Raw genomic sequence first — 26111 nt, 5'->3', positions numbered from 1 at the left:
TATACAGGTCTTATGAAACCTTAGAAACAAGTACTCAAAACTTTTCAAGACTGAGCGCTAGTGGACATTCACTGAGTGTCTTCTTCAGTGTTCCTCACTGAGGACAGGAAATTAAGTCACATCCTTGTGTACTTCATTACTCAACTGGCTTCAACCATAATCTTTAAAGGTCTTCTAGTAATTGTAGCATCAGATTTCTCTTTCCAGATTCACCACTAAATAGAAGACGTTCAGCAAATTATGCCTTTCCATTACTCAGTCTCTTCTATAAGATTCTTTGTGAAACTTTACCCACCCTGGCTAACCCAAAGGTAGTCTCCACACTACCCCATGAGTTGGTGCACTCACCTTATGTCTTTGTGGCTAACACAATGCTGGGCAGGACATTAAGGAGGTGGTCACTAATCAGATATTTCCAAGCCTAACTCATCAATTCCAATCTTATGGATGGGTGCTTATAAATTTAGTCCCTTTGTTAATAGGACTGCTAATAAGAACCTCTCTGTTGGGGCGCCTGGGTGGCTCAGTTCAGGTCATGATTGTGCAGTCTGTGAGTCCAAGCCCCACGCTGGGCTCTGTGCTGACACCTCACAGCATGGAGCCTGCTTTGGATTCTGTGGCTCCCTCTCTCTCTGCCCCTCCCCTAATCACGCTTGGTCTCTCTCTCCCTCTCTCTCAAAAATAAACAAACATTTGAAAAAAAACTAAGGGGTGCCTGGGTGGCTCAGTTGGTTAAGTGTCTGACTTTGGCTCAGGTCATGATCTTGCAGTTCGTGAGTTTGAGCCCCATGTCAGGCTCTGTGCTGACACCTCACAGCCTGGAGCCTGCTTCAGATTCTGTCCGTCCCCCCCCCCGCCCCCCCTCACCATCTGCACTCTGTCGCTCTCTGTCAAAAATAAACATTAAAAAAAAAAGTTCTCTGTCAAGCCTGGACCTTTTGTAATTAAGGGCTAATTAAGTGAGTAGGGGGTGCCTGGGTAGCTCAGTTAAGTGTCGGACTCTTGATTTCAGCTCAGGTCATGATCTTGCAGTTGTGGGATCAAGCCTGTGCTGTCAGCACAGAGCCTACTTGGGATTGTTTCTCACGTTCCCTCTCTGCCCCTCCCTCTCCTTCTCCCACGCTCTCTCAAAATAAACAAATACTTCGGGTAAAAAAGGGACTCATTAAGGGAGATCATGCCCAAAAGAGTACCAACCATGCCCACAAATGCATTTTCAGAAAAAAAGCAATGTTTTGGGGTGGGAAACTTACCAGCATCTGTTCAAAGAGTACTAGAACTTGCTCGTCTGAAACATCTTGCAATGACTGTGCTGTGGGATCATCCCCATATGCTGCAGAAGAATTTCTATGAGCAGAATTGGGCTTTTCCTTCTCCTTTTTAATTCTCATGCTGGTAAATCTCTCCAGCTGAGAAAAAGAAAAAAGTATTAACAGTTATACATTTTCATTTACACAACAATCCACACATCAAGTAGCCAAATTCTAGCTTCTTATATGTGCAAGGTTCCTCTGGTTTGTGGGCACTTCGAGGGTCTTCTGACATGGCGGTACCTGGGTGGCTCAGTCGGTTAAGTGTCCAACTCTTGGCTTCGGCTCAGGTCATGATCTCAAGCCCCATGTTGTGCTCTGCGCTGAAAGTGCAGAGCCTGCTTGGAATTCTCTCTCTCTCTCTCTCTCTCTCTCTCTCTCTCTCTCTCTCCCTCCCTCCCTCCCTCCCTCCCTCCCTCCCTCTCCCTCTCCCCCTCCCTCCCTCCCTCGGCCTTCCCCTGCTCATTCTCTCTCTCTCCCTCTCTGTCTCTTAAAATAAACTTTAAAAAATATCTTCTGACATGAAAACAAGAACTCTGACATCTAATTTAGTATACTGACTCTGTACTCTCACTTTCATCCAAAGATAAGAGATCTGAAGTATTAAGATTTGAAACCTCTCTAAAATGAGAAAACTTTGTTCTTGAGCTCTCTGGCCATTTCTAAGCCCTCTAGCAGCACTGAACTGACAGAAAAGAATATAGTGTACTTTAGGGATATATAAGCCACCTCTCTGCCAACCAAAGATTCATGAACCATTCCCCAAAACTCAAGTACAGATGCTCAAATCAAAGAGCCACCAATAAGCTGCAGTTTGTTCGCTCCACCTGTTTGAAAATAAAAGTTAAGTATCTGCAAGCACTGGGGGACTTCAAGTGATAGGGGTTGCATCCAGACTGCAAGTCAGTTATGAATTTAAAGAACGTGCCTACCCTTGGAAACCAATGAATGTCCCAGGGAAATGCATGCAATGGGCCAAACACAGAGCAAAGAGTTAGGGAAAAGCTTTGGGAAGATCTGAGAATAGAGCCAGTATCACCATTTCAAGTTATAGAAAGTCAAAGTTATGACAACTGGTAAGTATCACAGTGGAGGAAATGAGGTAGAACATGCACATGCTGAACAAAATTTCCTTACCTCATCTGCCATGAGCCGCTTCAGAGTCTAGGAAACAGGAAAAAGGAGGGAGAAGAAAGAGAAGATAGATCAGTGAAATTCCAGGAAATGTCCCAAATACCAGATGGATTGGGGGGAAAAAAGAATAAGGTAAAAGGATCTAAGCTGCTTTCCACAAACTAAAAGATTTCAGCCAAGTGTTCCTTAGCACATTCCCTTAGCTAAGAGGCATCAAGAGTTTTAAGGTCACTAATACCTGATACTTGGGGGGGGGGGGGGGGGGGGAGTAAAGACCTGCACAGACTCAATCTGATGACCAATACACCTATGAAACATACTCAACTCTATTAGTAAGCAAGGACATGCCAACCAAAACCACAATGATAATGCTTCCCACTCTTAAGATGGGCAAACATTTTCATGTCTGTCTAGCTGTAGAGGAGCGGGAGCTCTCACACTCTGTTAGTGGTAATGTAAATTGCTCTGGCCACTTTGGAAACCAGCAAGGCATCATCTAATGAAGTTAAATATGTATATGTACAACTCATCAATTTCTATAAATCTACCCTGCAGAAACTTGTATGTATGTACCAGGATGTGTATAAACAAGAATGTTCACAGCAACACCAGAGTACCTAAAACAGAGAACAATCCCAGGAGCCATCAAGAGTAGAACAGATACCATGTATCTGTGGAGAACAATTATACAGAAAAATTAAATGAACTCAGAGCTATTTACAAACATTAAAATTGAATTTATTTCATTTATATGCAGTTTAAAAACATGGACACTATATTATTTAGAATGTAAAATTATGAAAGGAATGATGATCACAAATGTCAAAACAGTGCTTACTTGGGGTGAGTGGGTGAGGTGTGACTGCAGAAGGGGAAAAGGGGGCTTCTAAGGGGCTCACAATATTCTACTTGGTTTCATTATTCTACATTTTATGTTCTCTTCTATGTACATGCCATACTTAGAAAGAAAGAAAGAAAGAAAGAAAGAAAGAAAGAAAGAAAGAAAGAAAGAAAGAAAGAAAAAGAAAAAGAGAAAAGGGAACAAGCAGGGTGGTAAAGTAGGAATTCTTTGCCCTAATACTTAATTTTAAACCATTATTTCTTTTTGCTCATGTTATTAAGTCAGTTAAATCCAGCGTAAACTGTGAATCTTAACTTTTCCCACCATGGTCCAGAGGAGGTCAAGCTTCCACTGACTGAGTGCTAATCACATACCTGAAGCTGTTAAGAACCTTGCTCAGAATCAATGGAGTTTAAAGTTACTTTATGTGTGCTGTTAACTAGGAACTGAAGATAGAAGGATGGTGAGGCAGACAGCAACACCCAAGGAGACTAACAGTTCCTTTTGTCACCACCCTTAGTTACTACCTGGCACTTGCGAAAACAAGCTACAAAAAGGATGAGGATGTACAATTTAGGTTGCCACAGCCACGGTCAAACTTATTTGCACCTAGAGCAGTTGCTTCTAAGATCTGGTCCTCCAAACTCAAAATGTTCCTCAGAACCAATCAATAACCCCAACAATTCTGGGACGGATGTAACACAGGTAACAGAACTTGGGTCTAATGAAACAGTGCCAGCTGGATTGCTCACAGCTACAGGTTAAAGTTAGAGAAAGGAAACCAGCAACTTGTTCCTTCTGCCTACAGACTTTATTTCCTTTCTGCTCATCCCTACTAACGCTATGTAAGTTTACAGAATTATTATCTCCTGCCTGACTTACTGTAACAGCTTCCTAACTGATCTCCCTGCCTCCAGTCCTGTCTACCCAACACTAAATCCATTATCCATATTACATCCAAGAGTAATCTTTCTAAAATGACACGGTGTCCATGGTATTTCCTCATTTAAAACACTTCAATGGCTCCCTACTACTACCCTCAGGTTAAAATCCAAATTCCTTACCGTGGAATAGGACATTCCTTCCTGGATTCTCCCCCTCACCTCTTGCAAACCCTCGCATCCCAAACTAGTTGCAGGTCCACAAATAGATCATGCTGTCTCACCACTCCAGACTTTCCCTAGGCTGCTCCTTCCCTCAGTCTAGACTGTGCTCTCAAAGCTAAATCAAACAGGCCCTGCAGGATGATACCTCCTCTAATTGGACAAGTGCTTCTCCTTATGTTTCCACAGTAATAGGTACTTGACTGTCTCATAGCACTACTTGTGGATTACAATTGTCTCTTGACTGTCTCCTCTACCCCTTTCCAGACTAAGTTCCTTCAGGGCAGAGCCTGAGACTCAGTCATTATATTTCCTATGAACAAATACCACCATCTGGGGCTGCTTTCCTAAAATACCAAACCCGGAAGAAGCTCTCAAATCTATTCACTGTGTCAATGAAAAAACTGAAGCCTAGACAGGTAGAGTAAATCATGGAAGTCACATGACCAGCAACAAGCTGGGAATGAACTTTAGTCTCCAGATTCCGAAGCCCAAAAATCTTTGCATTCTCCAAATTCTTGTGTCTTGGTCCCACTTAATGCCCACTAACTCTTGCCTTTGATATCAAAGTAAATATAACTTTTCATAAAAAGAAAGATACCACTTTCCCTTGCTTTCCTTGGTACATTAGAAACAGATTTACTTACTTAAAAAATTAACCATATTTTAGTGGTCAGTTTGAGTAAGGAGAGCAAAAATGATGCATGCAGGATCAAAGTTGTATTTCCTCAAAATTTCCAACAGAGGGCAGCAACTACCAGGAAAGCGAATCACCCTACAGACAAAATTCAGTTTCAAAACCCAACAGAACACCCAAATAGCAAGCTCAATTCAATTACTGAAATGGAACCTGCTCCTACACTATATTGAGGGTGTACTGTTTGACTTAAAACTATGTGTGTTTTCCTTACAAGTCCTATGTATACAGTGTTTACAAACAGTAAGCTTTGCTCAGTGTTTTCATTGTATCATTAGTTGTTTTGTGGATTCTGAGATACACAATGAGAAATTTCCAGATCATAAAAAGCATAAATGACTAAAGGTAGTGAAGTCCAGGAAGATAAATGCTGCTGGAGCTATATTTGTGGCTAACACCTCAAACGTCCAAGCTTTTTCATTAGGTTCTCTAATCAACCTACCTGCCTCTAAATGCCTCTCCTCTCAAAATTCTCCTTGCTTGCTGTCAATTCTCTTCTGCCCCCAACCAAACTCTTGCTCTCCTAGCCTGTTGGCACTCACTACTTCATCTTCCTGTCCTTCCTACTGAGTCTTCCCCTAAAGCCTTTAACTATAAACACAAATATTGGAAGAAGCATAGATACTAAGTGAAACCTTTTATAATATCCAAGTTTGCTCATGAATACAGATTAACAGGAACTACTAGATAAAAGTACCTAATGTCTTGACCCTTCTTGAAACCCTTCTGAATCTACGGAAAAAGAATTTTTGGAAAGATAACAATGATGAAAGCAAGAGCCTACAAGGTTGGAAGAATAAGAAAAGCACAAGGGCAAACAAGTTTTGAGGCTGTGAATAAATAGGACAAGCAGTAAACCCAGCAGGCCTAAGACAGCTGAATCCTAAACTAAAAGTAGGAAAAGCCAATAACCAAGCCGAACTATATTTAAAGGTCCTCAAAAGGTTCAAGATTTACCAGCCCCAGGAACCTATGGAAATGGGAGTTGGAAGGGATAGGCTAAAAACAGGAGGACTGGTTGGAAGCTGTTTAAGAAGCACTTGGATCTACAGGTAGATCCTCCCTCCCCCACTGCCCCAGTCCTCCTGGCCCATACCACTGGGAGAGTACCCTCCCTTACTCCAGCAGAAAGAAGTATATTCTTTTTTTTTTTTTAAGTTTATTTATTGATTTTGAGAGAGAGCGTGTGCCCATGCATGCGAGAGGGAGCAGTCGAGGAGAGAGATAGAATCCCAAGCAGGCTTTGCACAATATCATTAGCTTGGAGCCCGATGAAGGGCTGGATCCCACCAACTGCAAGATCAAGAGTCTGACACCAAATAGACAGCGCCACTCAGGTGTCCCTGGAAGTTTTATTCTTACAAGAAAGTAAAATAGGGTCTGTGACTGGGAGATGCCAGGCACAGTTGTGGGCAGGAATCCTATACCAAAAAGAAGAGTAAGAAAATCTATGCATATTACCTACTAAGACACCTAGCACCTTCCCCCTTAAAGTTTCTCAGAACCCCAGCAGCATGGCCCTTACCACTGAGGTGGTAAATTGGTAGACTCTTGCCTGGGAATTGAAAAAATGACCTAAAACTCCTGACACAGTCCAAGTAGATCACTCTGGAACTCTGCAATCTAATATGGTAGCTACTACCCACATGTAATAACTTAGCACTTTTAATGTCATTAGTATGCCTGAGGGAAGAATTTTAAATTTTATTTAACTTTAAATAAATTTAAATTTAAAAATTTGTATTTTATTGTTAATGTTAAACTTAAGTATGTTTGGAATATCCTGAGTATGTGAATCTACTTTGACCTGTAAAATTTATAAAGTCTAAATTTACCTCAACTACTTTTTATGAAAATTTTTTTTTTTAATTTTTTTTTTCAACGTTTTATATTTTTATTTTTGGGACAGAGAGAGACAGAGCATGAACGGGGGAGGGGCAGAGAGAGAGGGAGACACAGCATCGGAAACAGGCTCCAGGCTCCGAGCCGTCAGCCCAGAGCCCGACGCGGGGCTCGAACTCACGGACCGCGAGATCGTGACCTGGCTGAAGTCGGACGCTTAACCGACTGCGCCACCCAGGCGCCCCTGAAAATTTAACATCTAAATTGAGATGTACTATATATAAATGTAAAACAAACACTGGAGTCCAACAACTTAATACTAAAAACAAAATATAAAACATCTCATTAATAATTTCATGTTTACTACCTATTGAAATATTTTTATATATTGGATTACATAAACTAATATTATTACAATTAATTTCACATGTTTCTTTTTTTTTTTTTTTCTTTATGCCTTTTTCTGTAGCTGCCAGAAAATCTGATACATATGGAACTCACATTGTATCTCTATTGGACAAAGTTGTTCTACCATAAAGTGCACACTTAACAAACCAGTTCGTCTACAGTTTCCAATCAGTTTGTTAGTCCCTCATTCTTAAACATCAGCAGACAACCCAGGTTATTGGACATTTGAGAAAAGCCACTAATGCAAGACATAAAAAAAAGGGGGGGGGGGCTGCTTGTCATATATAGACTATGCAAAAAGATTTTCAAAATCACTAATATCCACAAAAGATAACATAATGCCATTTTAAGAAACATTCAGAGGAAAAAGAACACATAGAAGTTGAAAACAGAACAGAAACTCAAGAGAAAGCTCAACAGGATCGGAAGATAAAAACTGAGGAATTCTCCCAAAAAGTAGAGCAAAAAGACAGAGATGGAAAAATAAGAGAGGAAATGTAAGATCAGTTTGGAAGGCCCAATACGCAAATAATAGGAGAAAACAGGGAAGCAAGTTACCCAAGAAATAATGCAATAATATTTCCCAGTACCCAAGGATACGTCTCCAGAACAAAGGACAAAAATAGACCACAAAAAGGCAATATTACAGTGAAATTTCAAAACACTAAATACAAAGAACATTCTATAACACTTGACAGAAAGGGTGAAAATTTGATGATATATAAGGTAACCAGAACAGATTTAGATTTTTTAAAAACAATACATGAAAAGCTAAATGACAACAGAACAAGGCCTTTAAAAACACGAAGAAAAATAATTTTGAACTGAGAATTCTATACCCAACAAAGCAATCAAATTTTGAGTTCAGAATAGACATTTTCAGAAGCTTGAGCTTTCAAAATTTGTCCCTATACAACTCAGGAAGCTACTGCAGGATATGCTCCACCAAAATGAGGGAATGAACCAAGAAGGAGAAGACTTGAAACACATGAAAGAGAGGAATGGAATCTCTAGGGTAAAGATTGGAGCCGACTCTTTTGTCAGACAGCACAATTAAAAGGGAACTATGAGAACTGAGTCAAACCCTCCAATACTGCCATCACCATCAGCCACTTTTGTTCCGGGCTTTTAAAATGACAATAGCTGGTGAAGTGACCCAGCCAGATTCTTGGCTTATTGGAACCATATGTTAATAACTTCTTCACTTCCTTCCTCGCTCTACTTCCAGGACCTCAAGGACACTCATTCCACCCCACAGAGTTTTTCTACTTTGACTTTTCCAGAAGAGCTAAGGTTAGCCATGGTAAGCTTATAAATAGAAAATACAGAGCACTGGACTCCCCTGACCATATTCTTGTTGGACATCTAGTATTGGACCCTCACTGCAGCCTAGCCAGATGTTCAACTATGGTGAGTTCTATGTTCTCTAGGCTTGGCCCAGTGATACCCTCATAAGGAGCCACTGTAAACTCTTGAGAGAATCTAAAGTCCGACTATGAGTCCAGGTACTCCGTTTATCTTCTCTGGGAGCTTCCATGTAGCTAACAGTGGCAATACTGTCATTTACACATACAGAGTAGGTTTTTGTTACTCAAGTTCTATAATCATCTTTCATTTATTCAATTACTGATAGAAGCATTAAGAAAAAAAAGAGACAACTGGACCAAAATGGAGTCACTTGTACTAAGCCCCACATCAGCAAAACAAGGCTTAATATCTAACCTAAGTGTAGTTTCAGCCTCTCCCAGGAATGTCACCTTTAACCAGTTAATCTGGAATTATGTGATCAGCACTAGTGAGGTAATATGCACCATAGGCCCCCTGCCTCCCCCAAAGAAGGTTACCTTGCTTGAAACAATCCACTCTTTGTTAGACACTTCCTTTTTCCACTACCTTTTGCCTATAAAAGGCTTCCATTTTGCACAGCTCCTCAGAGCTCCTGATTTGCCAGATGGGATGCAACCCAATTCAAGAATAACTGAAAAAAGCTAATATGATCTTCGAATTATTCAGGTGAATGTTGTTGTTTAACAGCATAAAGCATTTTATTTTAAAAAGGATAAGGGGCACCTGGGTGGCTCAGTCAGTTGGGCATCCGACTTTGGCTCAGGTCATGATCTCACAGTTTGTGAGTTTGAGCCCCACATCAGCCTTTGTGCTGACAGCCTGGAGCCTGCTTCAGATTCTGTGTCTTCCTCTCTCTCTGCCCTCCCCCACTAGCGCGCTCTCTCTCAAAATAAATAAACATTAAAAAAATTAAAGAAAAAAATAGGAGTAAAAAAGGGGTACCTAGCTGGCTCAATCAGTACAGCATGTGACTCTTGATCTTGGGGTTGTGAGTTTGAACCTGAAGTTGGGTATAGAGATTACTTATATAAATAAAATTAAATGGAGTAAAAAAAAAAAAATATTCCATAGAAACTTATTCAACAGAATTAGGTGAGGAAATAAATTTCTAAAGGTCATTAGGTGGTACCAGAAAAGAGCTCAACAAAATTGCATTTACTAAAATGACCTTCACTTCTCTAAAAGATACTCAGTGTTATTAAATCTTATTTAAAGCAATAAAAATTGCTCAAAGGTGTACCACATCAAAAGCAATAGCATCAAAAATAAATATACTTAAAAAATAAAATAAATATATTTGGCTGGGTACTGAGATGAAAAGCTGTCCCCTCACCATCCCTTTCAAAGAATAATTCAAGGCTCTGATTCACTTACCACATCCTAATGTTATATGTGGTAAGATAAATCTTTTGGTTATCATCTACAGGAAATAAGAAACTTCCTAGACATTTTACAGTTTGGTTTCTATAAGAAACCAAAAACAAAAAAGTCCAAAGATCCCAAGGTATGCTGTATGAGCCAAACTAATTAAATGACTTAATGACTATGAAACATACCCTGATCAATCATTATAATAAATGCAAATGAACTATACAACTTATCTTCCATACTGGATTTATTGTTGTAGTGGTTGTATCTATTAACTCTTCAGTTTTTATTTATTTTTTTTTTTAATTTTTTTAACGTTTATTTATTTTTGAGACAGAGAGGGACAGAGCATGAACAGGGGAGGAGCAGAGCAGAGAGAGAGGGAGACACAGAATCCGAAACAGGCTCCAGGCTCCGAGCAGTCAGCACAGAGCCCGATGCGGGGCTCGAACTCACAGACCATGAGATCATGACCTGAGCCGAAGTCGGACGCTCAACCGACTGAGCCACCCAGGGGCCCCACTTCAGTTTTTAAAAAGCAGGTGTATGGGACTAAACATGGCAGTCTTTTAGACAGAGTTTCCCTTTGTTTGTTTGCCTAGCAACAGAACTGGCAATTTTTTAAACTCAAGGATATACAAAAAGCATTGGAGAGACTGACCTCTATCCAATTTCCTGAATCTTTAACTTTTCTCACTCATCAGAAAAAGGGCATAGAATTCTCAAACAATTAAGGATGGTCTCTTGGCATAAGATGTTCATGTAGCCAAACAAAAAGCAATTAGGTAGCATCTTAGCAGCAGAGAGGTTAGCAGAGATCTAATAAGAGATTAAGATTAAACTTTACTGTGGGGCCCCTGGGTGGCTCAGTCGGTTGAGAGTCTGACTTCAGCTCAGGTCATGCATGATCTCTCGGTTCGTGAGTTCAAGCCGAGCGTCGGGCTCTGGTGCTGACAGCTCAGAGCCTGAAGCCTGCTTCAAATTCTGTGTCCCCCTTTCTCTCCACCCCACCCCTGCTTGTGCTCTGTCTCTCTCTTTCAAAAAAGAATAAACATTAAAAAAAAATTTAAAGATTAAACTTTACTTTGAACAGAGTACATTACATAGCATAAAGTGTTTCTCATTTCCACCATTGTGCTTCACAGGAACAGTTCATCATGGATGTTAATCCCATGAACCATGTGGCTTGCATACAGGTAAATGCAAACCCACAACTGCAAGCCTATACCTCAGTACTTTCTAAATGCTTTGTTCAGGCTAACTTAATTTTTTAAAAATTGTAATTAAAGTATAGTTGATACACAGTATTAGTTTCAGGTGCACAACACAGTGACTCAACAATTATATACATCATAAAATGCTCACTAAAGTAGTACAGTATTACTGACTGTATTCCCCACACTATACTTTTTATCCCCATGACTTATTTTAGAACTGCAAATTTGTAATCTTCTTCACCCATTTTGCCCATTCTTCCACTACTCTCCCTCTACTTAAAAAAAAATTATTCAGGCTAACTGACAGGCTAACCAGACAACTTCAACTACATTTGGGCTCTTGGCTACATGACTATCACCAGAACACTACAGCTGAATGGGTTTGGCCCCCAAAGTGTAAGGATTCTAAGAGGCCCAGGATCCCTGGGAACTACAGGTTTTCTTATAAAACCTATTATCACAAAGCAATTCACTAACTGCCTCAGTACAGTCAATTCATACCTCTTCCTCTTCGGACATCCACCCTTGCTCAGGAGCTGTCTAATATAGTCTAAGGGAAATGTTTACAGGGATAGGTAAAACTCTAAGATGTCCCCCAGGATTCCTAGCGTGACATATGCACCCTGTATAATGACCACGAGGACTGTACTGTGCCGAGGTTGTATTATTCAGCACAATTGACTACTAAGAAAGGGAAATAATCTGCACAGCCTGACCCAATCACACATGGCCTTTAAATGTGAGGTGAGATGTTAGAGACACAAGGATTCATCGTGTCATTTCTGGCTTGAGCATGAAGGGGGCCAAACGACTACAGGCAGCTTCTAGTAGCTGAGAGCCAACAAAGAAACAGGGACCTCAGCTCTACAACTCCAAGAAACTGAATTTGGCCAACACCTGAATGAGCTTGGAAGCAGATTTTCCCCCAGTGACTACAGATTTGAACTGGCCCAGCTGACTGACATACCTTGACTTCAGCCCTCTGATACTCTGAGAATGCAACCACACTATTCATACTGGACTTCTGACGAATGGAACTGTGAGCTAGTAAGTAGGTTTTGCTTTAAACTGCTGAGTTTCTTACGGAGCAGTAGGAAACTAACACGTTAAACAAAATGACAAAATCCACAATTTATCTAGAACTTTGGCTAATGGAAAAAGACCATGAGTCCTGATTTATTTCTAGCATCCTAAAAAACTAGAAGTATGATTTTGAGCAAATCACTTTAATTCTTCATGCTTCAGTTCCCCTATTTATTAAAAACAAAGCAAAACCAGACACACACACCACTTGGGAACTATGAGATATAAAATGGAATGATGACAGATCATTCTGTAAAGGCAATTATGCTGTTCTTACTACAGAAAGACCTATTTTAAAATACACACCTGAAGACTGGACTAGTTGACACTGCTCCAACAACACAAGGAAAAAGCTATTCTTCATCTATAAACTATACACTTAGCCACAGTCCATCACTTCACAAAAGGAACGAAAGGACTTACCAAGGCCAGGCTCTCAATATTTTCAATCAGACTGTTTATTGTAACTGTTTCTGTGGACCAGATTGTAAGTTGCTTGGGGGAGAAACCCTTATCTTGTTCATTTCATATGCCCAATATTTAGTAAGTGTTTTAAGAATTATCATCACTACAGGCTTAGGAGCATCATCCTAACCACAGTACATTCATTCATTAATTCCTTTATTCAAATTGGGCAAACTGAGGAAATATTTCAAGTCAAAGTCTGTGATTGTTATGGACAGCTCAGTAAACTATGAAACCACACCTTCAAGAGTAACATCCTTCCCTATAAATGAGCACAGGGGATGCTGACTGATGCATGACACATGACACATTTTGAGTTGTCCTTGGGGAAAATATCCAATTATGGGACACATGTGACCGAGGGAGTCTTCCACTTCCTTTGAAAAGTAAGAAGACCCCCAGCCCTAGGGGCGCCTGGGTGGCTTGGTCGGTTAAGTGTCCGACTTCGGCTCAGGTCATGATCTCACTGTCCGTGAGTTCGAGCCCCGCATTGGGCTCTGTGCTGACAGCTCAGAGCCTGGAGCCTGTTTCAGATTCTGTGTCTCCCTCTCTCTCTGCTCTGCTCCTCCCCTGTTCATGCTCTGTCTCTCTCTGTCTCAAAAATAAATAAACGTTAAAAAAAAAAAAAAAGAAAGAAAAGTAAGAAGCCCTAAGACACAGGCTACCTACAGGTAAAATGGCAAGTGTCACTACAGCCAACAAGAATTTTCTTCCAAATCCTCATCTACCTACCCAGGAAGGATCAGGTAAGGTATAGGTCATTCAGAATCATACGGAGTATGGTATGGCTCTGACTCATCTCTTTATTCTATCATGGTAATGACATCCAGTTCCTCAGGATAGTTCCTTAGGCAACAGAAGGTTATAAAGTGCACTTGAATTCAATTACCAATGAACACCCCTCCAGCATGGCCGCAAAATTTGCCACATTTCCACTAACAAACAGTAAAGGCTGGGTAAGCTTTTCTTTTAATCTCTGTTTCAGTCTTATCCTTAGGACTGTGTCATCTCATAGGAATGGTATGAAGAATAAGACATAAAATGGATGGAAAGCAATTTGTTTTGCAAAGTGCTTTGTAAAAGTTAAATGAGATATGAGGATGGAACCAATGAAACTTTTCAGTCTCCCTTCCTCAATTTTCACTTCTCATACAGAAGTCAATCAGAACTAGACAGAAAGAAGTAATGGGTAATATCTTCAAATGTAGAGAAGAACTTTCCCTTCGATTTTCAAGAATGGCTCAAAGATGACAATGAATTAAGTATCTCATCTACCATTTACAGAGAAACAAACTAGATTCTGACATCACTATTAATCGATGCCAAAAGCTTCAACAGGAGTTGTGTAGAACTGGAGCACCCACTTCACAAAAGAAAATAATGCAAAAAGGGTATCTCCAAGAAAAAGAAGACTAAAAGCAAAGCACAAAAAGGACCAAGAATTGGAAACCATCAACTATAAAGCTAACTGAACACTCTTAAGTTAAATAGGTTTAAGGGAAAGAAACCTCAAGATTACTGGCAGTCCCCAGAAATGGAGATGGCTCACTCAATGTTCTCCATGATCTCTAAGCAAAAACTGCTCAAGGACTAACACTTTAGCAGCTCATCCAGTTAGTTTCATTCTGCCTCGGCAGCCCCACAGCTAAAACTCACAATTGAACAGGTAACTTGTTAAAATTCATACAAGAAACAAAAGGAACACAGGAGAGTCCAAGATCTTGTATTCCTAATTAAGACCGTTCTTTCAATCTACCCCTGTCTTCCAGAAGCAGTATCTTTTTAGTGATACTACCCAGGGAGCCCTAAAAGATTCCAGGCAGTAGCACCAGTCAAGCACAAGTTAGAATTGTCCTAAAAAGAGTACTGGGTAACTAATCATTCCCCGTCTCATTAATTTAGTTATAAATTTGAAGCAATTTACCTACAAATGCAAAGCAACCAACTCAGTATCCCCACAACTGTCTAAATCAGGGTCTGCTTTCACCCAACTGTGATTAAAATGAGGGAAAAACTATCTTTAACATTAGGATTCAGTCCTCTGACAGGTCCAAAATGCATTCTAATAGTCCTCTTGTTAGTTCAAGAAGGCAAGCCTCTTGGGGAAAAGGAGAAGGCAACATTCTGCCTACTGCTTAGCTCATTTTGAAGCCTGGGACTGGCATAGCCTGCATCCTAGATAGCTGATAGCCTGGAGAAAAGAAGGCAAGTCCACTCAGGTTTCACTATTCCAGCTCAGCAGACAGGTGGAAGCCAGGCTGGGAACATAGCATTCCTCCTACAAGCCCATCCAAACAAACTGGCAGCCCCGTGCACTGTGAACCACCCATGGGCTGGGAAAACAAGCTGCCAACAGAGAAAGTGCTCAGATTCTGGAAGTCTTAGTTTCCTACCAGTGTCACAATGTGTGGCAGACATGACCACCTCTTTTGCTGTCAGGAAGGAAGTGCACATATAGTCTGTCATCTGGCGAGATATCAGTAAGCAAGTCTTCCCTTTCAAACATCCTAAGGTTCTGATAAAACTTGTGAATGCACACAGGTATCCCCCACTTTTCAAAAGTTCATATTAGGCCACCTCGCTTTTATGAAAGACCTATATAAGTACCTGTTTTCGCTAACCAAAAGAAATCCAAAAGAGATTTTCGCTTTTACCAAAAAAGGTGAAAAGTGAAAATAGCATTCAGCGTTTGTTTTCTAGCAAGCATTTTAAGAGAGGCAGGGCACCCCAAGCACAGCCACACTCAGCATCTCAGCATCAGGCCACCAGCGCTTTGAACGGTGTCTGTAAGCATCCATGTTTAATCTCCATTTGTTTTGTGCATCTGTTAGCAAGATGTGACCTGAGGTATCAGAAAAGCCTAAGAGAGGTTATTTTTAGGAATGCTCGAAAAATCTTCCCTATAAATTAATGGTAAGTGCTTCTTTGCTTTATGCCATTTTGACTTATGAAAGTTTTCATAGGAACACTCAACTTTTAGATGATGGAGGAAACCTGATTAGAAAACAATAATGTTAACCTGTTTTTCTAAAATTTCAACACATTTCTCCAGTTCCAAATACTTCACTTTCTTACTGGGTCTCTCTCTTTACTGCCTGAGCTTAGATTGTAATTGCTCCTTTAAAAGGGGGGTGTTGTCCATTCATTTGGAAATACTCAGTGACTCAGGAATGCTGTTTCCCAATCTCCGTAGCAACTGTCTTCTCCTCCCATGTTGTGATGTGAGTAGCAGGACATCTACTCTTCCTCAAGGGTGAGCACATGTATGACACACCCAAGGCCTGGCTGACAGGAAGTTCCTGCAGCTGATATTACTTCTACATACAGGCACCAAGTATGAAGCCACCTTATTTTAAATCCCATTCTCAAGTCCTTCAATTCTAAATGATGGTTACACCTTTTTTTTTTCTGTCCTCATGTCATTCCTAAATACACAGAAATAATCATAGCCTACTGATAATAGCTTAACCAATCCAAAAATTACACTACTACTCAAAAAGCCTTATGAAACCAAGTAAACATTTTCTGGGCCCCTACAAATTTAGAGTAAGATCTGATTTTGAAAAAATCTTGCAGCGGAGGGGGGGCAGGAGAGCAGGAGGCGAAATCTCATTACTCCTCTAACACCAGAAATACAAGCAAAAGTTAAAATAGGGTACAACTGATACTTGGAGCAATTGTACTCATAGTGTGGAACTATGTTCTAACACAAATACAGAATTTCAGGCCAAAGTACTTAGGCTACAAAGAAACTTCCATGTATCATTTTTTTTTTTCTTTCTGGTTTTATCTACTTTAAAATAACTATAATTTCTGGAAAACAAGGTAGGGGATTGTTTTACTTTATTTTTATACACATCTATATTTTCTTAGAAATATGTGTTTCACTTTTATAATAAAATATACATTTCCATTTCAAATAAAAGTAACATTTTTTAGATTAGAAAGCTAGAAAGTGTTTATGATACATTGTTTTAAAAGCAGAAAACCTGTGTCAACTATAATTGCAACTTTGCAAAAACATGTGCATAGACATAATAACTAGAATATTCAAATACTAAGTGAAATAAAAATGAAAAGTAGAAATTTGGGGTTTAGATACTGTTATTTTGAAAATACATGTTTTTTCAAAAAAAAAAGCCTAAAAACAATCATGGCACAGCACCTAAAAGCAAAGTAACATCATCCAATTCCCATATTCAAAATGCCCACCAGTATTTACTCTTCTCTAGTCATACTTTGCTTAAGCAAACACTCTGGCAGGGCACAATGAGAAAAGTTAGGGATGACAGGGGCACCTGGGTGGCTCAGTCAGTTAAGCCTTGCACTTCAGCTCAGGTCATGATCTCACAGTTTCTGAGTTCAATCCCAGCATCAGGCTCTCTGCTGTCAGCGCAGAGCCCGCTTTGGATCCTCTGTCTCCCCTCTCTCTGCACCTCCCCCACTCACTCTCAAAAATAAATAAACATTAAAAAAGAAGAAAAATTAGGGATGACAAAGCAATGTGAGAAAGAAAAATGAATAGTCTAAAAGCTAGCTCACCTAATTACATGACCTTGAGCAAATTAATACCTCCAGACCTCACCGGCCTCCTCATGTTAAGATGAGGAAGCTAGGTCAGAACATTTCTAGGGTCTCTTGAGACCTTAAAGACTGTGCTTAGTTACTACTGCTCTTTTTGAGGGCAGCTCCATGCCTGCTACTTGCCTGATAGTACATATCCTACAGTGGCTTCTCACCACTTCTTCTTGTGGTTTCAATCACAGGAAACAGACGTCACCCATGGGCCTAGAAGTAAGTAACGAATAAGCCCTGGCGGATGCAAAGAGCTGCCAACTAAGGCCAACTCCCATCTTTCTAAAATACAAGAATCAAGAAATCACTAGAGGCCTTTATGCCTGGGGAGCCCAACACACATCTTTCACAAAAACTAACAAAACTAAAATTATCTCTGGAGGTCCCATGCAAATATGATGAAATAATTTTAGAACAGTCTCAATCTACTTTGCTGCTATGGCCAAATGAAGAAACTGAAGAATAGCTATGTAGGAGTATAAGAGTGTAAGAAACAAACAAAAACAAAACAAAACAAAACAAAAAGGTCACTAGCACTTTTTGTGAAGACTTAGACATTTCCTAAGGACTTAGAAGACTCCTCTTTGTCTTGTTTTCTCAACACTCTGTGTAAACCTTTCTGTAGCCCTGAAAGACCATGATACTAATAGATTAAAATAATATAGGGACTTACCAATTACTTGCTTTAAATGTTATATTAACAATCCCTATAGCACTGGGCCAAATACTACTCCCATTCATTATGATATAAGTTGGCAGCCCTGAAGTATGTAAAATAATGCAGACATTTTTAGTCCTATAGACATGTTCCTTCATTAAACACAAAACTTGAAGATACTATATCTCTAGAGAATAATAATAAACTTTTCTCAACAGAGTTCTTCTGGTCAGGTACAGTTACATTAGAGCTTCTCTCTGCCTCAGTTACCTTGGTGAGAGAGGACTAAGGTTTCTGTCAATCTCCTACATTAGACCATAGAAACAGAGAACCTTGAAAATGATCCCAAGATTCCCAAGACTAACATTAAAAGTAAATACATAAAAGGATATTGCTAACATGAGTGAAATACCACCAAAGGGCTTAAGCACCTCACAAGCAAGATGGGAAATAAGATCCACCCAAAAAGATATCTCCTTCCCTTCCTCTCTATATTATATACTATAAGATAGGGGATATGACAGGCCTTGGAAGGCCATATATATATATACACACACATGTTTATTTTCATTTACAAAAGACTAAAGAACCCTTCAAATAAGCATGCAATCAAAACCTATACTGCACTAAGGAACTTTTTTTTTTTTTAAGTTTATTTATTTTTGAGAGAGCAGGGGTGGGGGGAGAGAAAGTGCACATGCATGAGTCGGGGAGAGGCAGAGACAGGAGACAGAGAATCCCAAGGAGACTCCCCACTGTCAGTGCAAAGCCTGATGTGGGGCTTGAACTCACAAACCCAACTGTGAGATCATGACCTGAGCTGAAGTCAAGAGTCAACCGCTTAACGAACTGAGCTACCCAGGAACCCCTGTACTAGGCAACTTTTAAGAAGAAGTAGTAGGGTCTAAAGAGTTCTAATTGTTCCTACAATGGCATTTCCTACCTGAGTCCACTATTTAGCTATACAGCTTTGAGATCCAGCTGAGAATCATATTTTTTAAACCTAGCTTTATCTCCAAAAGTCTGAAAAGATGGGTGCGTTAAAATGGACAAGGATTGTAACTGAAACAAAATTAACTATCTAAATTCCATCGCAGTAGCAGATATGATTTGCTGGAACCTTAACACTTATCTATTCATGTTCTTGGATATGCTGATTTCCTGTCACCATAACACATTCACATGGCCAAAAACTGCATCAACATGCATCGTGACATACTACAAAACACTAATTTTCAATCCTGCCTTCTGCAGGTTTCTACAGAAAGAGAACCTATTTTATCCCTTAAAAGGAATAAAATAAACTCTATGAAGTAGTGTGCCTTTCTTAAATGATTTATGTCCCATATAAATACTCGACTGCTATAACTGGGCCATTTCTCTTTACCACAGACACACACTTGCACCTCTGAGCCTCTGTTCACACTGCTCCCCACACCATGAAATCTTCTCTACCAACCCGTGTATTTCCTTCCAAGGCTTGTCATATCCCCCATCTTCTATGAAGTTAACTAACACTGTCCACAATTCTATTCTGGATCATTATAGAATTTGGGATGTAAATACAGACCTTTGAAATCTTACATGCTAACTCTCTAATATTATAAGAAAAGAGTAAGAAAAGTGGAATGACTTGCCCAGAGTTCACAGGGTTAATTGTGGCAAAGTCAGACTAAACAGGAATATTTGGAAAGAATACTTCGATGGGAGTGGGAGATAGGGGTTCTAGTCCTAGGTCTAGCTATAAATGTAGACAGATCATTTTTCTAGGTTCACATTTCTTAATGCATAAAATAAAGGGTTTGAATGAAATAATTTTTAGCATCCTTTTAACCTCCAGCATTCTAAGATTCTGAAACCTAGGTCTTCTCTTAGTCCAGTAATCTTTCCACTCAATTCCTTCACTTCTCTGAAATCCCTCTTTTTTAAAAAATGTTTATTTATTTATTTAGAGAGGGAGAGAGAGGGAGAGAGAGAATCCCAAGCAGGGTCCACACTGCCAGCGCAGAGCCCAATGAGGCTCAAACCCATGAACTGTGAGATCATGACCTGAGCCAAAACCAAGAGCACGTGCTTAACCGAATGAGCCACCTAGGCACCCCTAAAATCCTACAGCTTTTAAACTCTTACGTTCATAGCCTCTGAGCTTTTCCTACCCATTCACCTATTAACATGACTGAGATTACAATCTATTAAAAAGCAAGGACTGAACCTGATAGGGCAACCACATGACTTGTTGATCTTTAGCCTTTTGGATCCAGAGTAGATCCATGCGAATTCAAACAAATAAGAGAAACTCTATTCTCTACTCTTTGCCAGCAGTCATACAGAAAATCCTAGTTCCAGGTACCTGGATCTTGGTGGCGATGTTTTAATTATTAACCACAGGCAAATAACTGCCAGGTCTAAAGAACAAACATCAGCAGGCCCCAGACTCTCAGAAGAAATCCTGGAGATATTAACCATTCACAATCCTTACAGTCAAGTTTCAGGGCTACAGAGAAAGGATTTTAAGAATACTACATGCTTATTCTAAAATATAGAAAAGGTAACTATGGGAAGCAGTCTAGCAACAGCTTCCTCCTTTCCATTTGTCACCACTACTTGCTGCTTTAATCAATTTAAACAACTCATACAACTGATAGCTGATGCTGTTAGAGCTATTTCATTTACATAGAAGGTTGCCTTTAAAAATAACAACTGGTGGGGTGCCTGGGTCGCTCAGTCGGTTAAGTGTCTGACTTCAGCTCAGGTCATGATCTCACAGTTTGTGGGTTCAAGCCCCATGTCCGGCTCTGTGCTGACAGCTCAGAGCCTGGAGCCTGATTCAGATTCTGTATCTCCCTCTCTCTCTGCCCCTCACCTGCTTGCTTGCTTGCTTACTCTTTCTCTCTCTCTCTCAAAAATAAATAAAACATTTAAAAAAATTAAAATAAAAAAATAATAACTGGCAACTTCTTAATAACTCATGAGCCAGAGGAAAGATTGGTTGTGATGCACTGAAATAGCTACTTCTTCATGTCTAAGAAAGGTTTAATTGTAATTCTTGCAATGATTTCAAAGTTTAAATCACTAAATGCAAAAAGCAGTTAGCTAGCCATTTAGCCACTGCACTTGGTCCATCTAGACCCAGTACTTCTTTCCCACCAAATGAACTGGAGGAGAGCCCAGTTTTAATAGACTACAGTCATCAAATGACTAAAGAGATGCCACCAACATTTTCTAGTAAATTCCTAGCAGTTAATACTCTTTTATACTAAAGGTGCAAAAACTGGACACTTGTAAAATGTCAGCACAAAGTGGTGAATAAATTTTTTTTTTTAATAAGCCAGACTTCAGTCTGAATCCTAGTTTTTCAAGCTAAAGCAGGTTTCTTGATCTGAGTCTGTTTAATTACCTATGAAATTGGAATAACAACAGTACTTATTTTATAAGATTGAGTTAGAGATTAATGAGATAACGAATCTAAAGGTCTTTAGCACAGTGCTAGGGGTGTATAAGTATGCAACAAACCTTATTACTACTGCTACTGTTGTTGTTACTATTACTCCCTGTCCTTCCAGTCTGGAATGAATTCATCTTCCTACCTATCAAGATGAACATTGGAGCGCCTGGCTGGCTCAGTCGGAAGAGCATCTGACTCTTCATCTTGGGGTCTTGAGTTTGAGCCCCATGTTGGGTGTAAAGATTACTTAAATGAATAAATAAATTAAAACTTAAAAAAAAAAGATGCTAAACATTCTTTAATATTTTTAGATAGAAGAATGGCACTATACACCCTGTAGCACAGGACATACAGGAGAACAAAAGCTTTCTACCACCACATATTAAGATGAAAATGACTCCAGGATAAATGGAATCTCAAAGGTCCCCAATCCTTAGTATCAGAAAGGTTCTGTCTTTGCCTACAAGTGAAAATTTACCCCCCAAAAGCATGAGCAGGATATAATTAACATACCCACAGTGGAAAAGAGAACTTAAGAGCTACATCTATAAAATTTTTAAAAGAAAACAAGAAGAAAATCTTATGGGCTGTGATTTTAGCACAGATTTTTGAAATGACACAAAAAGCAAAAAGTTAAAAATTGGACTTCATCAAAGTTAAATACTTTTGTTTTTCATACCACAGTGTTAAAAAAATAAAAAATGAAAAGGCAAATCATAGGAGAAAGATGTATCTGCAAAACACATATCCAACAAATTACTTGCATATAGACTATAATAATAAAAAATTTTAGGGAGAGCTGGGTGGCTCAGTCAGTTGTGCGTCTGACTTTGGCTCAGGTCATGAACTCACGGTTCATGGGTTCAAGACCACATTGGGCTTTCTGCTGTTAACATAGACCCTGCTTCCAATCCTGTCTCTCTGTCCCTCCCCACTTGCACTCTCTCTCTTTCTCTAAAATAAACATTAAAAAAAAATTTTTTTTTAATGGGAAAAAATTTGAACAGACACTTCAGTGAAGATACATAAATAGCAAATAAATAGTTGAAAAGATGCTCAACATCATTACACAAACGCAAATTAAAGTCACACTGAAGTACCATCACATACTCACTGAAATGGCTAATTTAAGACCGATCATACCAAGTGTCAGCAAGGAACTAGAACTCCTATATTGCTTGTGGGGATGTAAAATGGTACACTCACTTTGGAAAACAGTTTGGTGCTTTTTTAAAAAGTTAAACATAGGGGTGCCAGGGAGGATCAGCTAGGTAAGCATTCAACCAGCTCAGGTCATGATCTCACGGTTTGTACGTTATAGCCCTGCATCGGGCTCTCTGCAGTTAGCATGGAACCAGCTCCAGATCCTCTGTTCCCACCTCCCCTCAAAAATAAATAAACTTAAAAAAAAAAATTAAACATAAGGCAGCTTTTTCTGAGATGTAAGCCCAAAACCAAGGTATACTCCTTGGTTTTCTGTGACCTGCAGGATCAAAGACAGTTTATAAATTATCTTCTGTTGGATCCTTAAAGCATGTTAAATCTTAGAAGAAAATGCAAACTCTATTTTTTCACACAGCAGTATTTCTAAAACAGGGAATAAATCACAGAATCCAAAAATCCAGAACACCATCAATTCTACCTCTACCTGCTACCTTAAAATGTCAACTTCGCTACCACATAGACTAAGGACCACTTAACCACCACCAAGGATGGAATATCCCATCTTCCATATAAGAATTCTTCCACGTAAGAATGCCAGGTGTTTCTCTCTTAATTCAGCTCCGTTATACTTATTCTCCTTTGTGTCCCCTTATCTGTTCCATCCCCATTCTCAGAGTAAAGAAATTTAAGCAAATATTTATAGGACAAATTGAAACTATGATTGTCAGAGAGCCAAGCAACACACAGCAGTTTCTTCAATCTTTTCCCTTCAGTTACAGAGCTTCTAGTATATCCGTTCCCTTTATAAAATCTTTCTACTACTCTAGCTATTCCAAGATCCTGAAATTTACTAAAGGATACGTAGAATCCAAAATTTGTGCTTCTTCTGCATTCATTTATCCAACATCCACCCCATGGTCCCCTGATGTTTCCAAACTTCAAATGTAAGAAGAAACTACTGCACTGAGTGGGTGTTTGGGCTTGATGACATTTAAAGTCCCTTCCAACACTAAAATTTTAAGGCTACCCTTCATAGCAAGTTTTAATAATGAATGGAAGAATCTCAGAGCTGAAACAGCAATGATACACCCAGTTATCCTGTAATAGGTGGTAAAATTCATTGAAACACTGGTCCTAATACTTCTCTTTTCCAGTAATTCTTTGACTTTATTAAAAAGGGTTCCTTGGTTCTAATAGAATGTTTGGAGGGGGTTGTGGGGGGAAGGAAGGAAGGAAGGAAGGAAGGAAGGAAGGAAGGAAGGAAGGAAGGAAGGAAGGAAGAAAGAAGAGAGAAAGGAAAAAGAGAGGTGTAAAATGAGGTAAAATATGTTCCCAGTGTCTAAACATTCTTTCTTTTTCAATTTTAGCTTTGAAGCTTTATGAAATTTTAGTATTAACAGCTTTTACCGCTCCTGATTCATCAAAGCCTGGCTGCCCAGGGAACTGGGCCCTGCCCCTACAGAAGCAGATAGGGAATAAAAACAAAGAAGGAGGGAGGATATTAACTGGGCAAGGGGAGAGGATGCTTGCCTTTGTCTTCCTTAACCCTAACTAGGGGCAAATACTCAAGGCTGCTTTGCTCATTAGCAAGAGGTAAATTCTTTCCTAAGGCTTTCAAACAAAAGTGAGTAAGAGGAAGGGCAACAAAATAAAGAAAAACACTTAAGTAATACAACACGTAGCTTGTTTCAAATAGGAATGCTTTTTGTAGTCATGAATGATTTCAAATGAGACATAAAATGGGAAAAACATACTATCTGAACACACAAACCTTTCCTCTACAATTACTACTATTTCTTGGTAATAAACATGATTTTAACCTGTTCTTCTAAATCTTATGTGGTATAACCTTATCTTGTAAACCTCCATTACATTTCACTGAAAATGTTAATACTCTCCAAGAATAACTTGGCAATCCATTTATAAAATGGAGAGCCCCATGGGAGAGCAAAAGGTTATTCTATCATACAGGAAATAAAATTAGTCTATTCTGACCCATAGAAACATCAACAAACTTAAATCATTTCTCACTTATAACTATTTTCTTAGGTTTTATAATAAATATAATTTACATGTCATAAAATGTTCAGCTTTTTTTTAATAAAAGTATCCCAACATTTACCAACTCTCTCAAGGCAGAGATTTTAATTCTGAGGGATTCCCTCGGTCTGACCTCTTGTCAGGGAGGATTTCCTTTGAGACAAGTAAATGTAATATGATCAGGTGGATCCTTGGGCTACCTCTTTAAAAACAAGGCAGGAAAAAGGGCAGCAATTTTTAAGGTATCATTCTGTTATCTCAAACATCTCACAAACATTCCTGTAGGCTCTCTTTCCAAACTAAGTAATCCCTTTGTTTATCATCTTAAAAAAAAAAAAAAAAAAATCACATGACTTTAGTATAAAGCTCTCCGTTTTCTGCAACTTTCTGGATCAAAGTTAATGTCTTAATAAGAGAGAAGCAGATATTTGCATAAACAACTCCACTTCTTTCATATTCTCTATCTTCCCTACTATCTAAAATTCTGCCTGGCATCCTTTACCTTTGACTGCTCTCCTTATGGACAGACGGACAGGGGTCTACAACCAAACATTTATACTTTCACTATCACTTTGTTTTTCACAAGGCATGAAACTCGCTTGGTGAAATTCAATACATTGACATCCAATATTAAACAAGATTTTAAAAATTATGTATCTTCTCTTCTCTCTAATCCCAAGCTAAAACTCACGTTTTACAGACTTATGCCTCTAGCTGAATCAGGAAGTAATATTCCTTCTTAGAATGCATCAACTTCTTGATTGTATAAAACATGGTGTTTATAAAATGCAGGAATACTCTGCAGCCTCCAACACCCTGGTTGTAATTACTACCTTTACACATATTTCAGCCAGCAGTTTATTTGACACCCAAATTCATCACTGCTGAAAAATCAGAAAACATTCTGTTCATTTTGAATTTTTATTTTCCTTCATCCTGAAGACCTCTGCAAGGAACTGCAACAATGCTGGAGAAAGGATATGCTTATGGCCCAGAAGGAGAAAGATTCATGAAGAATCAGGAAATACCAGGCAGCCCAGCTTCAGCCACAAGTATCAGCATCTCTAACAACCCAATGTTTTTAAAAGGTGATTCCCAACCACTTTTTAAACTTCAACTCCATCTGCTTTCCACCCAAGATGTCTCAGAGGGTAAGAGTATCTTTGCCAATATGTAAGCTCTGCCTTCCATTCACTTGATCTGTACTTAGAACCTGCATAAGCCTGGAAAGGTATGCAGCAGCTTAAAGAGATGAGAAACTCCTCAAATGCAAACAAATAACCTTCAGGCACACTAAGTCCAAACCAGTGGAGTTTTATAAAGTACATTCTTTTTTTTTTTTTTTTTTTTAATGTTTATTTTTGAAGGAGAGAGAGCGAGCGCATGAGCAGAGAGAGGGGCAGAGAGAAAGGGA

At 39.3% G+C, this 26111-nt stretch overlaps 1 protein-coding gene across 3 annotated transcripts in view; it reads right to left on the bottom strand.

Moving 5' to 3' along the window:
* Positions 1-26111, bottom strand: part of DIAPH1 (diaphanous related formin 1) — a 103549-nt gene that overhangs the window by 74479 nt on the left and 2959 nt on the right. For 2 of the 3 annotated variants that reach the window (XM_058733663.1, XM_058733643.1), the window contains exons 2-3: positions 2448-2474; positions 1254-1409 (exon numbers count right to left, since the gene is read on the bottom strand). In XM_058733663.1, the coding sequence (XP_058589646.1) occupies positions 1254-1409; positions 2448-2474 (183 nt within the window). The remainder of the gene's footprint in view (positions 1-1253; positions 1410-2447; positions 2475-26111) is intronic. The other variant, XM_058733652.1, reaches the window with a different exon arrangement.

This window comes from Neofelis nebulosa, chromosome 1 (assembly GCF_028018385.1).
Source record: "Neofelis nebulosa isolate mNeoNeb1 chromosome 1, mNeoNeb1.pri, whole genome shotgun sequence".
Lineage (NCBI taxonomy): Eukaryota > Metazoa > Chordata > Mammalia > Carnivora > Felidae > Neofelis > Neofelis nebulosa.
The sequence above is the reverse complement of the archived record's forward strand: the minus strand, read 5'-3'. Positions and strand labels throughout refer to the sequence as shown.